The 13,684-nt window shown below is 33.5% G+C and overlaps 1 protein-coding gene across 1 annotated transcript; it reads right to left on the reverse strand.

Moving 5' to 3' along the window:
* Positions 1–2,838: 2,838 nt before the first annotated feature.
* On the reverse strand, positions 2,839–7,541 carry LOC131661853 (THO complex subunit 4D-like). Its single transcript, XM_058931493.1, has 7 exons — positions 7,341–7,541; positions 5,991–6,282; positions 5,037–5,180; positions 4,872–4,940; positions 4,306–4,493; positions 3,801–3,851; positions 2,839–3,196 (listed from the first exon to the last, which is right to left on the reverse strand). Exons 2-7 carry the CDS (start codon positions 6,234–6,236, stop codon positions 3,019–3,021), a joined length of 876 nt encoding a protein of 291 aa, XP_058787476.1. The 5' UTR covers positions 6,237–6,282; positions 7,341–7,541; the 3' UTR covers positions 2,839–3,018.
* Between the last annotated feature and the right edge of the window lie 6,143 nt (positions 7,542–13,684).

The following is a 13,684-nucleotide window of genomic DNA, read 5'->3' on the forward strand; positions in this document are numbered from 1 at the left end:
AAGGATTTCACAAAGAAAGTTGTGTGTTTCGATGTAGAAAAAATTGTAATATACTCATAAAATGTTTGTCATTCCAGAAGAATGACATGAGTGACTCTAACACATCCCTGAAGGATAACTATATTTTTGGATTATTGTAATTTTCTAGCATTTGGCTATGTTAAAAACTTATTAAATTTGTTAGAGTATAAATTATCTCATAATTAGCATTTGGCTATTTTTCTTTTTACAGGTATAGTGTATGGATGACATTTGTTAGTCCATCTTAAAGGCACACGAAAGTAAGCTCATATTTTGATAGAGTCGAGATTCGAATGAACTTTAATCCTTTATATTTCCTTTTTGTGTGTTCTCTTTATGTCTTGCCAAATATTTTCGTCGTAGATAATTCACATGAATTATACTGGAGGTATTGAATATCTTTGTATTACACAAATGAATTTGGACATAAAATGTATAATAGAAAAGCTATTGGATTTTTCCACGGGCTTGTACTACACTTATATTAGTACAATTTAAGCACATGTCATTGTAAACCAGTAGTTTACAAATTACACTTAAATGTGTCGTTGGTAAAACCGGTTGGGTCATCTCAGATATAATATGATACGAATAATTTGTATTAAAGAATCAGAAGTTTCTTCAATCCAGTAAATTTTTGTGTGTTTCTAAAGGAAAATAAAAATTTGAGAAATTGCGTTTTTATGACATTAACTGTTGCATCGACTAAAATATCATGCATATGTATCTACTCACAATCAGAAGTTTATGAAATTATTTTTCTCAACTAATTAGACTAAGATCTTGTTTTCTGGATTTTTTTAGAAATTCCTGTATAAGTATATCACATATTATTAAAATTGATATTGAATATCATGTAATATATGTTCATAAAAAGAAAATGGACCCAAAGATCCATTCTTTAGACGTCTAAAGTTAATTATATGGTTGATACTTATGAGATAATCAATTCTAAATTATATATTTGAAACACCCAAAGTATGGTATTAAGATATTTATTCGCATTAAGCAAACAAGATACTATATCTTATTCCTCCCTAATTTATTCTAATATTTCTCATCTAAGTGAACATTTGGATGTGTTGTGTATATTCCAATTGCTCCAATATAATACATTAAGATGAGTCATGAAAGAATATTGGAAAAATATAATTAATATGAATCTCAATTTTGAGGATATAATTTGATAAAATAATCAAATACTTGATTGCAGCCCAGTAGACTGATTTTCACTTGATAAATTAATTTTCCCAACATTAGGGGGAGGGAATAAGTAGCTAAAATCATGAATAAGAAGTTCAAATGAGCAGCTGAAATCATGAACAAGAAGTTCAAATGAACAATTTAAAATAAATTGTTGTCTTGATCCTCGTACAAATCAATATGAACCAAATGTTCAAAATATTATTAATTTGCAAAATTTATGAAATAAATTACCAGCTGATAATACTCCACTCAAAGTGGATTCTCCTATTGGATAATATAATATTGCAAATGAAACTAAAGATGACCCAAGTGAGGATATGAATATGCTAAGAGCACTTTGATCTAATTTAATTTTCAGTTCCAGAAGAACAAATCAAGTACTTGAAATATCAAATAAAAAGATCTCGATAAACTATGTCATGGATGAAATGGAATGGAACCGAAATTGAGATAACCAATTAAAGTCAATATTGACAATGTCTTTTGTACAATATAGCGCTAAAAGTGATCAATGATAACGAGGATCATGAGTCAAAGTCTATTAAAGATTGTAGACTAAGTGAGAATTGGCCAAAATAAATATATCCAATTGAAGAAGAATTAAAATCACTTTATAAGTGACTCACTTTTGGACCTGTAGTCCGAACACCTCAAGGTGTGAAACTAATTGGATATAAATGAATTTTTGTGAAAAAGAAAAATAAGAATGATATAAAATTTAATTTATTGCTCAATGATTTTCACAAAGACCTAAGATTGATTTTGATAAAACATATTCACCTGTAGTGGATTCAATCGATTTTTGATAATTAATTAGCCTTGTAACACATGAAGGACTTAATTTGAACATGATGGATGTAATGACATCTTATTTATATGGTTCACTTAATAGTGACATTTACATGAAACTCCCTGAAAGGTTCAATATACCAGAGGCACGTAATTGTGGATCTCGAGAAAACTACTACATCAAATTGGACAAGCCTCTCTATGGGCTGAAAGAATCTGGATGCATGTGGTATAATCGCCTCAGTGAATATTTACTAAATGATGAATATACAAATAACTCAATTTGTACTTGTATTTTCATAAAATGATGTCAAAAAGAATTTGCAATACTTGTTATCTATGTGAATGACATACATATTATTGGAACTCCTGAAGAGCTTCCAAAAGCTATAAATTTCTTAAAGAAAGAGTTTGAGATGAAGGACCTGAAAAAAATAAAATTATGTAGGCTATATAGAAAAAGTGTTGAAACACTTCTATATGGACAAATCTCATTCGTTGTCTACTCCAATGATTGTTATATCATTAGATGTAGAGAAAGATCCTTTCATGCCTCAAGAAAATGATTACAAAAATTACTTGATCCCGAAGTACCATATCTTAGTGCAATTGGAGCACTAATGTACCTTGCTAATTCCACCTGTCATACCCCCATTGACATCCCTAAGTGAAATAATTGTTTTCAATTTTAGCAAAAAAAATAATTTTAAAGCAGTTATATAGTTAACCTCAAAACAGTGAAATCTGGTTGAACGTTGATATTTATCGTCGGACACTCGGAACACAACTTCAATTTCAACCAGATAAAATATTATACAATAATTAGGCAAAAACAACTGTAATATATAATATGGCAACTTCGAAATCACCCAAAAGTATCATTCAGCCTCAAACAAGATTTCAACGTTGTCAATACGATGGCATATTTAACGGCAAAGCGAAGTGCATTCAAGTTCTAGCCAAAGAAAAACAAAGCTTCTGTACAAGGAAGCCAATAGCAAATTATGAGATGTTCATAGCCTCTGCATGATAGGTCTCCAGTTCCTTGTCAAGTTGCTCAGCTGACTTTTCAACTCCATCCTTTCTTCCTCGACCACGACCTCCACCCCTGCCAGGACGGCCACGACCCCGACCACGTCCACTACCACTGCCACCCCTTGAGCCACCTCGACGTCCCCAACTGTAAAGAAAACAATAAGAGGTCATCACTAAGCAACTACATTGTAAAAAAATGGATGCCCGTTCCAAGGATACAACAACAATAGCAAGCTTGATAAAAGTAAAGGCGCCTGCAGAGAAGAACCATTCCTAGGTCGACAGCAGAATCCATATGAAAATGAAGTGAAATGAAAACTAAACCTACATTCAAAAGCAATCTACACAGATACAACTTCAAAACAGAACTAAAAAATCTTGACACATTTAAAAAGTGACGAATTTTAAATGGTTTTTATCCAAAATAACGACTATCTCTACTAACTGTAATGTCTCATAGTAAATTTCAATTATATATATATATATATATATATATATATATATATATATATATATATATATATATATATATATATATATATATATATATGTTTTTATCCAAAATAACGACTATCTCTACTAACTGTAATGTCTCATAGTAAATTTCAATTATATATATATATATATATATATATATATATATATATATATCTTTGTATAGATATGACATGGCACCATTAAACTTAACACATATTTTATACACACACATATGATTTAGTACTATATGTAATATAGGTGAAAGTACTTACCCAGCACCGCGATTTGACACAGCAGAACCTCCACCTCGACCACCTCTAGGCCTGCAACACACCAAACAAAAAAGTGAGTGATTAAAGACTTTATTTAACACAACTTTGAACTATTAGAAGAAAATTTTATTCGACACTTAATACCTATTTTGATCAAGACATGTCTGGATATGGACATCGATTGTCATCATTCACAAATCATTGTTGTTAAATAACCAGTATAGTGGCACTATACCACTATAGCTTAGCCAAACTTGGACTAGGCACTATGTTCCACAATTTGATCTAGTACAAAATGTTTTCAAATGTCTATCTAATGCGCTATAGCACTATGGCTTAACAGAATTGAAACAATCCAAATTTAAAGAATCCACCATTTTCTGCTCTCCGCAATTGACAACATTGTCACAGATAAATATATACAGAGTAAACAGCATATGTATAGACAGTAACAGAATTATATCATACAAAAGCATCCTCTCATAGCTTAAAGTAATCGACTTACGTCATTACAACTGTCCTCTTCCTCTGTCCATTCATCCCAGTTACATTCACCCGTGCAGTGACAGGCAATTCTGATTTTGTTCCCACAATCTCGATTTTCATGGGCTTTCCATCCAAAAGTACATTGTTATATCTTTTAAGAGCAGCAAATGCATCACTTCTTCTATTATAAACCACTTCAGCTGATCCCTGTTACACAGTGAAAAGTTGAAGTTTAAAAAAACCTGACAATTGCCGAAGCATTTGCTCAAAGATTATAAACTAGCAGAACATTACCAAAGCTTTTTCTCAAAAAAACAATTACCAAAGTATTTTCTCAAAGCAATTAATGGAAGGCTTACAATGGAATGGAATTGTTCATGGTCTAGAATCTGATACAAACAGACACTTGGAAGGTAAAAAGCAGCATCCCACCCCCTCCTTAAAAAACTACCCCGTTGGAAATTATAAACTAAAAGGTAAAACAGACTGCTCAACTAAAAGACCTCGTACGGATAGAAATTGGTTTGACCATGAAAAGCAGACAACATAATGACAAGAGTTTCAAATACAAAATCAAATACTTACAGTTGGGTGCCCATTTTTGTCATAATGAACAGCATAGCGCTTCAAGTCTCCAAGCTCAGAGAAAAGCTCCTGAGTAGCAAATCAAGTTTCAAGAAAACGTCCAGAGAGGTTGGATAGAAACAGTGGCTAAGAATGAAGCATATGATGATAGGACATAGTATATACCCTTATGTCTTCATTGGTTACTCCTCTGTCCAAGTTTGAAACATACAACTTTGTCTCAGCTTCTACTCCTTGAATTCCAGCAGCTCTAAGACTATCCTCTAACAAATCACTCTGCCATGGAAAAGGCTTGGTTCTGCGAATAGACTGGGCAAAGCAAAGAGAACAGTATCCAGAATGGCAGAACACGTCAGATTATGACCAAAAAAGTTATTTACTTCTTCAAGATTTATCAGAACAGGAAAATCCCCAGATTAAAACAATAACACAATATTAATGAAGTAGATCCGGTCATGGTGATATATTCAAATGAAAACCCACAGTCAAACATCAGTGTTCTATGCTAAAGATGGCGAATTGGAGTAAGAATTCAATCCACTGCATTCAAGCAGCTGCAATGATAAAGTCAGAGCTCTGGTGCTGATATTAAGCGAAAGCTCCATTGCAAAACACCGTGAAACAGGGAAGTTACTGAATTCTCGCACCATGGAATCATACTTAGCAAGAGGATCCAATAAAACACCAGTCCACACAAACCAGCCAAAGATTTTAAAGTCACCTCATCTTAATGAAACGATTAGAAAGATATAGTGTTTAAAACCCCACTTATAGTTCTAATTTTGTGCTACTTGTAAGAGCTCCATTTTGAAATTCAACTAATGAAGCTCCTTCAGAAAATATAAGAATCACCAATGAAATCCTGCACATATCAGAGATCTGTAGCAAAGCCCCCTAAACAAAAGCAAACAACTCATAGATGCATATTAATTGACACTACGGAACTATGCAAAATGGTTGAGCATGAGCTTCTCCACGGAACAAATAATAAAAGGAGTTCCTCTTGCTTTTGAATTTCTATTTTACTGAATCATCTCATAATTGGGTATATTGGGTATTTATAGTATATCAGAATCTCAAGAACATGTATAAGCAAGCATCCATGTTTTTTGAGCTTGCCTTGGCAATAGCATAAGATGATGGGCGAGTGTTGACCATGAGTGGGCCTCTACGAACAGCACCAGTTGCTCTTCCACCATTACCAGGACCAGTCATTCTTCTACCATTAACAGCACCGGTCCTTCTTCCACCTCCTAGAGCCCCACTTCCACGGCCTGAAAGGGCTTTGCCACGTCCTCTGCCTCTGCCTCTGTTAGTCCTGTTCTTAATTCTATCATCAAGTGACATATCCAAGGAAGAAGCCATTGCACTTGAAATTCAATAAATCTTTCAAGAAATTTCAATAGTATCCCTGCAAAAGTAACAATTTAATCAGCTATTTGTACATGTAAGTGGGGTAGGGTAGGGTAGAATGACAGGTTAACGATGTACTCATACAATAATTAGATCCACTTCAGATATCCTAGAACCAAATAGGTATTAAAATACAGTCCACGCCAAAATCTAAATAACCGGCCCTAGCAAACCTATTTTAGTGACGATATCAGTGACGCAAACACTAATACCATTAATACTAATGAACATATTATTGTTAAAAACTAAAACAAATTAATTATAATTTATTAAGTATTCCATCACAAATCTTCAGCAAAACATACTACCTTTGAAAATTGAATAAAATAACCATGTTCAAGGGTAGTATCACAAACACTAATACCATTAATACTAATGAACATATTATTGTTAAAAACTAAAACAAACTAATTAAAATTTATGAAGTATTCCATCACAAGTCTTTAGCAAAACATACTACCATTGAAAATTGAATAAAATAATCATATTCAAGGGTAATATCATATACAGCTGACACGGCCGTTCACAATTGAAACGGCCACGTCAAAGAGCCGTTGTTCCAAATCCAATTCCATTATTGGAATCTTTCCAGATAAGTCACACATCTGTGACGTAACAGCGCGGTCTAACACAGTTTTCACGGGTTTGCTACTAGTTTAATAGCATAATAGATAACATCCAAATAAAATTTTAAAATAACACAACTTCAGAAACGGCAACACCACCAGATTCAAACCAAAATCAAGTTTAAAAATTAACAACATCGATAGAGAGACAATATTGAAACGCATAAACTTCCATATAAATAATCCAACATACGATTCTCAACAATCAACAAACAGATAATAATTTCAAACGTTGGTATGAACAGATCAAAGCATTTTCGCAACCATCGACCAATCAGATCCATGATTCAACAAATTTCTCATATCACAGAAAAACCTAATCTACTCGCATCCCAATTCACGATCTCCTACCCCCAATAACACCCACAAACAAATCGACATCACAATTTGAACCAAAAAAAAAAGAGATAAACAGATAAAAATCCAATACCTGGATACGACAGAAAACCAGCGTCTGGAGAACACGAATCGAAAATTAGGGTTTCGATGCGTAGAGAAAGGGGTTTTAGGGTTTCGGCCAGAGAGCTTTTTGGGTTTAGATTGGATTCACGGAAAGAAAAGCATCGTTGAAGTCGTTTTATAGGCACGTAGGGGCTTTCATGTCTTTCTGCTTTTTTGCTTAACCGCGTACAGCAAGAAATTATTCTATGCCACTGTTGTGTTGCGTCATGAATGGATGAGATTAGATATTCTCGTTATCATCATATTTCATGTCCCTTTATTTTATGTTAAAAATTTTTTTATTATAATGTATGATTTGGATTGATTTTTATTTATGATTTGATATTTTAGGCTAAATTATTACTCAATTGTTTTTTATTCAATGTTTTTTTTTAATCATGATTTTGGTATTTTTGAAACAAGCATTAAGATTTTACGTTGGGGACGATATGCAGGTTTTATTGGCAAGTTTTTATGAAAATCAATGGCGTCGATATTAGATATTATACTTGATTAATAATGAGATGTATAACTCTCTAAATATTTATTTGCTTGTGCGGTAGACAACTCGTATTGTGAATTTTGAGTTTTCAAACATTGATTTTATGAGGTTTGTTGTATATTTTCTTATTCGTCGTCCTTTTTTAATCGTGATTTTGGTATTTCTGGACATAGGTTAAGTTTGGAGATTGGGGGCGAAATGTAATCTAACCAAGCAAGTTTTTAAAAAAAATCAATAAATCGATATCAAATGGTATACCTAATGAGTACTTGGCGCACAACAATGTATTTGCTATTCAGGAAATTAAATGATCGATAAATCAGAATTGTTATTCATAAAGTTATGTAAAGTTTAAAAGTTATCTACTAAAAAGCCTTACAAAAGAGCTAATAATATTATCTCTAAGTTGTCTATTATCATAGAGACAATATCAAACTTTAATTTTTAAAGTTTAATGGCAATAATGAAAGTTATGGGAGCGGCGAAACATTCTCTAGTATATAGGTTTGTTTGAATTTATAATTAGGCTCATGAATTGAGAATAAATTGTTTCTTGTCACCACTTTTAAATAATTAAAATTATATCAAAATTGATCTTTTGCAATCATGAATTTAGATTATGATGTATGATTGAATTGATTTTACTTATTATTTGATATTTTAGGTTAAATCATTAATCAATTTGACTCATTGTATTTTTTATCATTATTTTGGTATTTTTCAAACATGCTTTAAATTTCGAGGTTGGGGACAAAATGTAAGTCTTATTTGGCAAGTTTTTATGAAACTCAATGGTGTCGATGTTAGATATTATAGCTGCTTAATAATGAGACATATAACTCAATAAATGCTTGTTTGCTTGTACGACAGACAAATCGTAATATGAATTTAGAGTTTTCAAACATTGTGATTTTTAGATGGTTTGTTGTATTTTTTTATTCATTGTGTTTTTATCGTGATTTTGGTATTTTCCAAGCACGCCTTAAGTTTGGAGGTTGGGGATAAAATGTAACCCTAATTGGCAAGTTTTTTGGAAATCAATGGAGTCGATATCAAATATTATACCTAAGAAGTACTCGGCGCACAATTGAGATTGAGAGAACTAAAGGGTCAATAAACTGATTTGTTATTCATAGAGTTGTGTATAGTGTAAAAAGCTTGCTTTTAAAAAGTCTTACAAGAGAATTAGCAATAATATCTCAAATTGATTATTATAATAAAGACAACATCGATCTTTTATATTTAAAGTTTGGAGGAAACAATGAAAGTTTGGGGAGTGAGAGAACATCCTTTTGTATATAAGCTTGTTTGAGTTTAGAATTAGGATCACAAATCGAGAATAAAGTGCTTGTCCTCTTCACTTTTAAATAATTAAAACTATGTCAAAATTGATCTCTTCTAAACATGGATTTATATTATAAATAAGTACCACATTGTCAAAATTTTATGAAATTGTGTTTCTTTACTCTCCATTAGAACGCTTTATTTTTCTTACCAGATAAAATTTGGATTATATAGTAATACGTTGTTGATTATTGTATTTAAGTGTATTATTATTAATATAAGAAATGAGAGAATGATTTATCCAAACCAGGTTTACAAAATTAAACAAGGATTCAACATCCATATGTTAGCATTGCAAAAAGAAAATGACTACATAGACATTTTCATCTGGAGATTTATACAAAATCATATCAAATAAAGTTTTCTTGCATTCACGAAGTTGGCATTAAGATTGTTTAGTGCTCTTTCACAACATTCAGATAGGTATACCAAGAAATAATATAATCATAAACAAGTGTATCTTCTATGAATAAATGGACAAAGAAATGTTGCACAAGATTCTTCAAGGTATATATATTGTCGACATATTATTGGCCACGAGAGTTATTTTTCTCCTGGTGATTCTTTTTTATTTATGGTAATTGATGTTTTTATCTTCATCTATAATCAACTTATTATACGACTTTTGAAATAAAAGACACTCTTCTTAGTAAAGGGTTATGGCAAGTTGATACCCAATCTCCTTCTCAAGATCTTTAGGGAAATTACTAATATTATACTTGTAGTTATGACTTTTTAAATTCAGTTTCTCATAAGCTACATATTGTATGATTTGACTACAATTTCCAAAATCAAGGATCGTTGCATCAACGTGTGGGTGTAGTGAAAAGTAAACAAGGGTTCCTAAATTTTTGTCAACGAGTGTTGGTAAAGAAGTTAGTTTGTGAGATTATGATTCGTTTTGGATCATAGAATATAGGCACACTTACTAGAAAATATATGGAAATAATGGATAATATGGTTAGAAGGAAGACCAATTTCATGTGCCTACACGAAACTAAGTGGATAAGTGAAAAAGCAGAAGAATAAGATAACTTAAAACTTAAGCTTTGGTGTAATATAAAATTTAGATCAAGAAATGGGATGGCGATTGTTATGGGCAAGGGGTGGAAGAAAGGTATTATGGATATGAAAAGAGTATGGGATCGAATCATAACCTTGAAATTTGTAGTGGAACCATGTACTTTTAAAGTTTTTAATGTTACTGTTGAAGGTGTGAAAAACACTAGAAAGGGGGGGTTGGAATAGGGTTTTTAACAAACAAATATTTTAATAAAAAACAACTCCCCTTTTTAAATGACAAACTCTTTACTCTTGATAATAACTATAGACTGCAATAAGGAAAGAACAAGGTATGTTTATACTAGTTCACTTGAGAAATTCCCAAGCTAATCTAGTCCACCCGCCAAGGTGATTTCGCCTCTCTCAATCGAGGTCTTAATCCACTAGAACCAAACTGATTACAAATTGCACGGGCAATCGCCGTCTGCCGGTGACTAACGATGCACAAGCAACTGTAAGTGACTAACTACAATGCACAAGCTACCCGCTAGTGACTAGGTACATGCAAGTGGTTAACCCTGCACAAGCAACCACCTTGACTGACCCTGCTGTTACCCTAGGATTTCGACTTGCTAATAATGGTAAGTGGTCTCTGAGATATATGAGATTATTAAATAGTCTAAGGCAAAGTAGTCTGATTAAAAGTTCTTTTAGTCAAGACTACCGTTCGACTACAAAAGACTATCACTGCCAGGGTTCGACTAAAGTTAGCAAGTCTGCCATGCATGTTCGACTAAATTAAGCAAAAACTTAGGTGTTTTTCCCAAGTATAGCTTTAAAGTCGGAAGGCATTAGAAGTCAAAAGAAGCAGTTTCAGACAGTTTTTTAGCAGTTTTACAGGACGCGTGGAAGCCTCACAGACAAAGATGCTGCATGTCGAAGACACGTGTTGGCTAGTAATCAGTCGACTGTTAGTAGTAGATATTTTATTTTCACTATTTAAGCAAGTTCCAGAGGAACAGTTTAGGGTCCGCATTTTCTACAAAAACACAAGTAAACTCAAATCTCTGTGCAATAATGAGTGACGAGTGCAACTTTGGAATGTATGTATGCGTACCAGTTTAATTTATGCAACATTTTATGTTATGCATTACTTTCAGTGCACATTTACTGCTTTTTATTGCTTTCATTTACTTTAAAGTCTTGAATTTCAGTGTTTACTTTTACTTTAAAGTTATTACTGCATTTAATACAAACCAGATACACATAATAGACAAATAAAAGCAATTAGTCCTGGAATATTCTAGTTGATTCCGCAAAAGTAACCTTTAAATAGGAAACTAGCGCTTGTTTACCATATTTCTGGGTAAACAAATTGGCACGCCCAGTGGGACACATCAATTGTTGTTTGTTTAATATTTGTTAGTGTAAAAGTTATGTATGATACTAAGAAGTGGTCGAAAATTAACTAACATGTCTGAAGTTAATACAAATGATTCTGGCCTCTCTGGAAATCAAGGAGTTGTTCTAACCGGAACAACATCACAAAATGCCGCAAATTCGTCCCCAGTTAGAACAACAAATACTGGTGGATCGACGGCAGCAACATTGGTATCGTCACCAATGAATATACGGTCACCATTTAACCCATTACGACCGCCGTTTCAAGGAATGATACCTCCACCAGGTTTTAACCCTCAGTTTGGAATGCCCACTTCTATGATGCAAGGTTTACACACGAATCCTTCATCATATTCTGACAATATGATGGCAACAAGCACATCAAACTTAGGGGGTCGACCTATGGGCATAGGTTATATTAACCAGACATTGCCATCTCTGAGTACTACGTCAATATTGTCAATCCGACAACAAATAGACGAAAGCAACCATGAAATGGTAAATGCCCTTACTCAACAAATGGGAACAGTTTTTACTCCCATGATAAACAATACGAACCAAAGTTATGAAATATTGGCTGGGCAAATGGCCAGAATAGCAGATTTCTTTGGAGCGCCCCCACAACCAAACCTTTTGACTCCACATGGGTCGAATGTAAGAGTAGTTGAAACTACGAGAAATGGGGACCAAGTTGAGCAAGAGATCCCTAGAGTAGTACAAAGACATCAAGATGCTGATCAGGTTCTTAGAAATATCCAGCAAGATGTCAATGTTGGACATAATAATATCTCTAATGTAGTCGAACAAATTTTAGTTCAGAATGGAATAAATGTAGGTTTGCACAGACCTAATTTTGTTTCCCCATTGTCAGAGTATGTAAGGCAAACATAATTGCCTAGGGGTTGGAAAATCCCAAAATTTACCAAATTTGCTGGTGAGACTGGCGAATCGACAGTCAAACATATTGCTAGGTTCCAGACAGAGGCTGGAGAATTAGCAAACAATGAGAATTTAAAGGTGAAATATTTCCCAAGTTCTTTAACAAAAAATGCTTTTACTTGGTTCACGACCTTACCTCCACAATCTGTATTTTCATGGAATCAGTTAGAACGATTGTTCCATGATCAGTTTTATATGGGACAGTCGAAGATTAGTTTGAAGGAATTAGCTAGAGTTAGGCGAAAGGGTACAGAAACGGTCGATGACTACCTAAACCGTTTCAGGTTATTGAAAGCTAGATGTTTCACACAAATTCCTGAACATGAGTTAGTCGAAATGGCTGCAGGTGGGTTAGATTATTCCATAAGGAAGAAATTAGATACCCAACATTTAAGGGATATGGCACAACTGGCAGACAGGGTACGTCAAGTCGAAAGGCTAAAAGCTGAAAAAGCCAGAGTTAGTAAATATCATAAGAAAGAAAAGATAGCTTATGTTATTGCAAATGAGTTCGACTCTGATAGTGATAGTGAATACGAGGAGGGATAGGTTAATGTGGCTGAATTAAAGCCAGGACCACCATATATCTGTAAATTACTCAAGCCCTCAAAAGATAAAAATCCGATCGAAAGTAAAAATGAAAAATTTTCTAGTAAAACGTATTCGTTTGATATAACAAAATGTGATGAGATATTTGATTTGTTGGTAACTGACGGGCAAATTATAGTACCCCCAGGACTTAAAAATCCTCCTCTTAAACAAAAGAAAAAAAGAGGATTTTGTAAATTTCATTATTTCTTGGGTCATAAGACTTCTCAATGTGTCCTTTTCAGGGATTTGGTGCAGAAAGCTTTGAATGAAGGAAGGCTACAGTTTGGAGAAAAACCAAAGTCATCAATGCAAATTGATACTAACCCCTTGCAGGTCGAAGAGGCTCACTATACTGAGCTTGCTGATGTGATGATGGTCGAGACTACTGATGGTTTCGGCGAAAAGAAAGACGGTGCTACTGATGGCAAAGTCTTGAGCATGGTGTCTCCTGAACCAAGAGAAAGCCTCCTGAAATTTCTTGAGAGGTGTCACAACAACAACTCTCAAGTTGGATTATGTCCAAGGTGCGATGCTGTTTTCAACGTTGATGCTGC

Source organism: Vicia villosa, linkage group LG3 (genome assembly GCF_029867415.1).
Source record: "Vicia villosa cultivar HV-30 ecotype Madison, WI linkage group LG3, Vvil1.0, whole genome shotgun sequence".
NCBI classification, from domain to species: Eukaryota; Viridiplantae; Streptophyta; class Magnoliopsida; order Fabales; family Fabaceae; genus Vicia; species Vicia villosa.

Bases quoted from the DNA above. Each gene is read 5' to 3' on its own strand.
- LOC131661853 (XM_058931493.1), bottom strand. From the start codon at position 6,236: ATGGCTTCTTCCTTGGATATGTCACTTGATGATAGAATTAAGAACAGG. The intron at 4,941-5,036 runs GTATATACTATG...TTTGCTACTCAG, and splicing joins TAACCAATGAAGACATAAGG to GAGCTTTTCTCTGAGCTTGG. The intron at 4,494-4,871 runs GTAAGTATTTGA...ACTGTGTAACAG, and splicing joins ACAAAAATGGGCACCCAACT to GGATCAGCTGAAGTGGTTTA.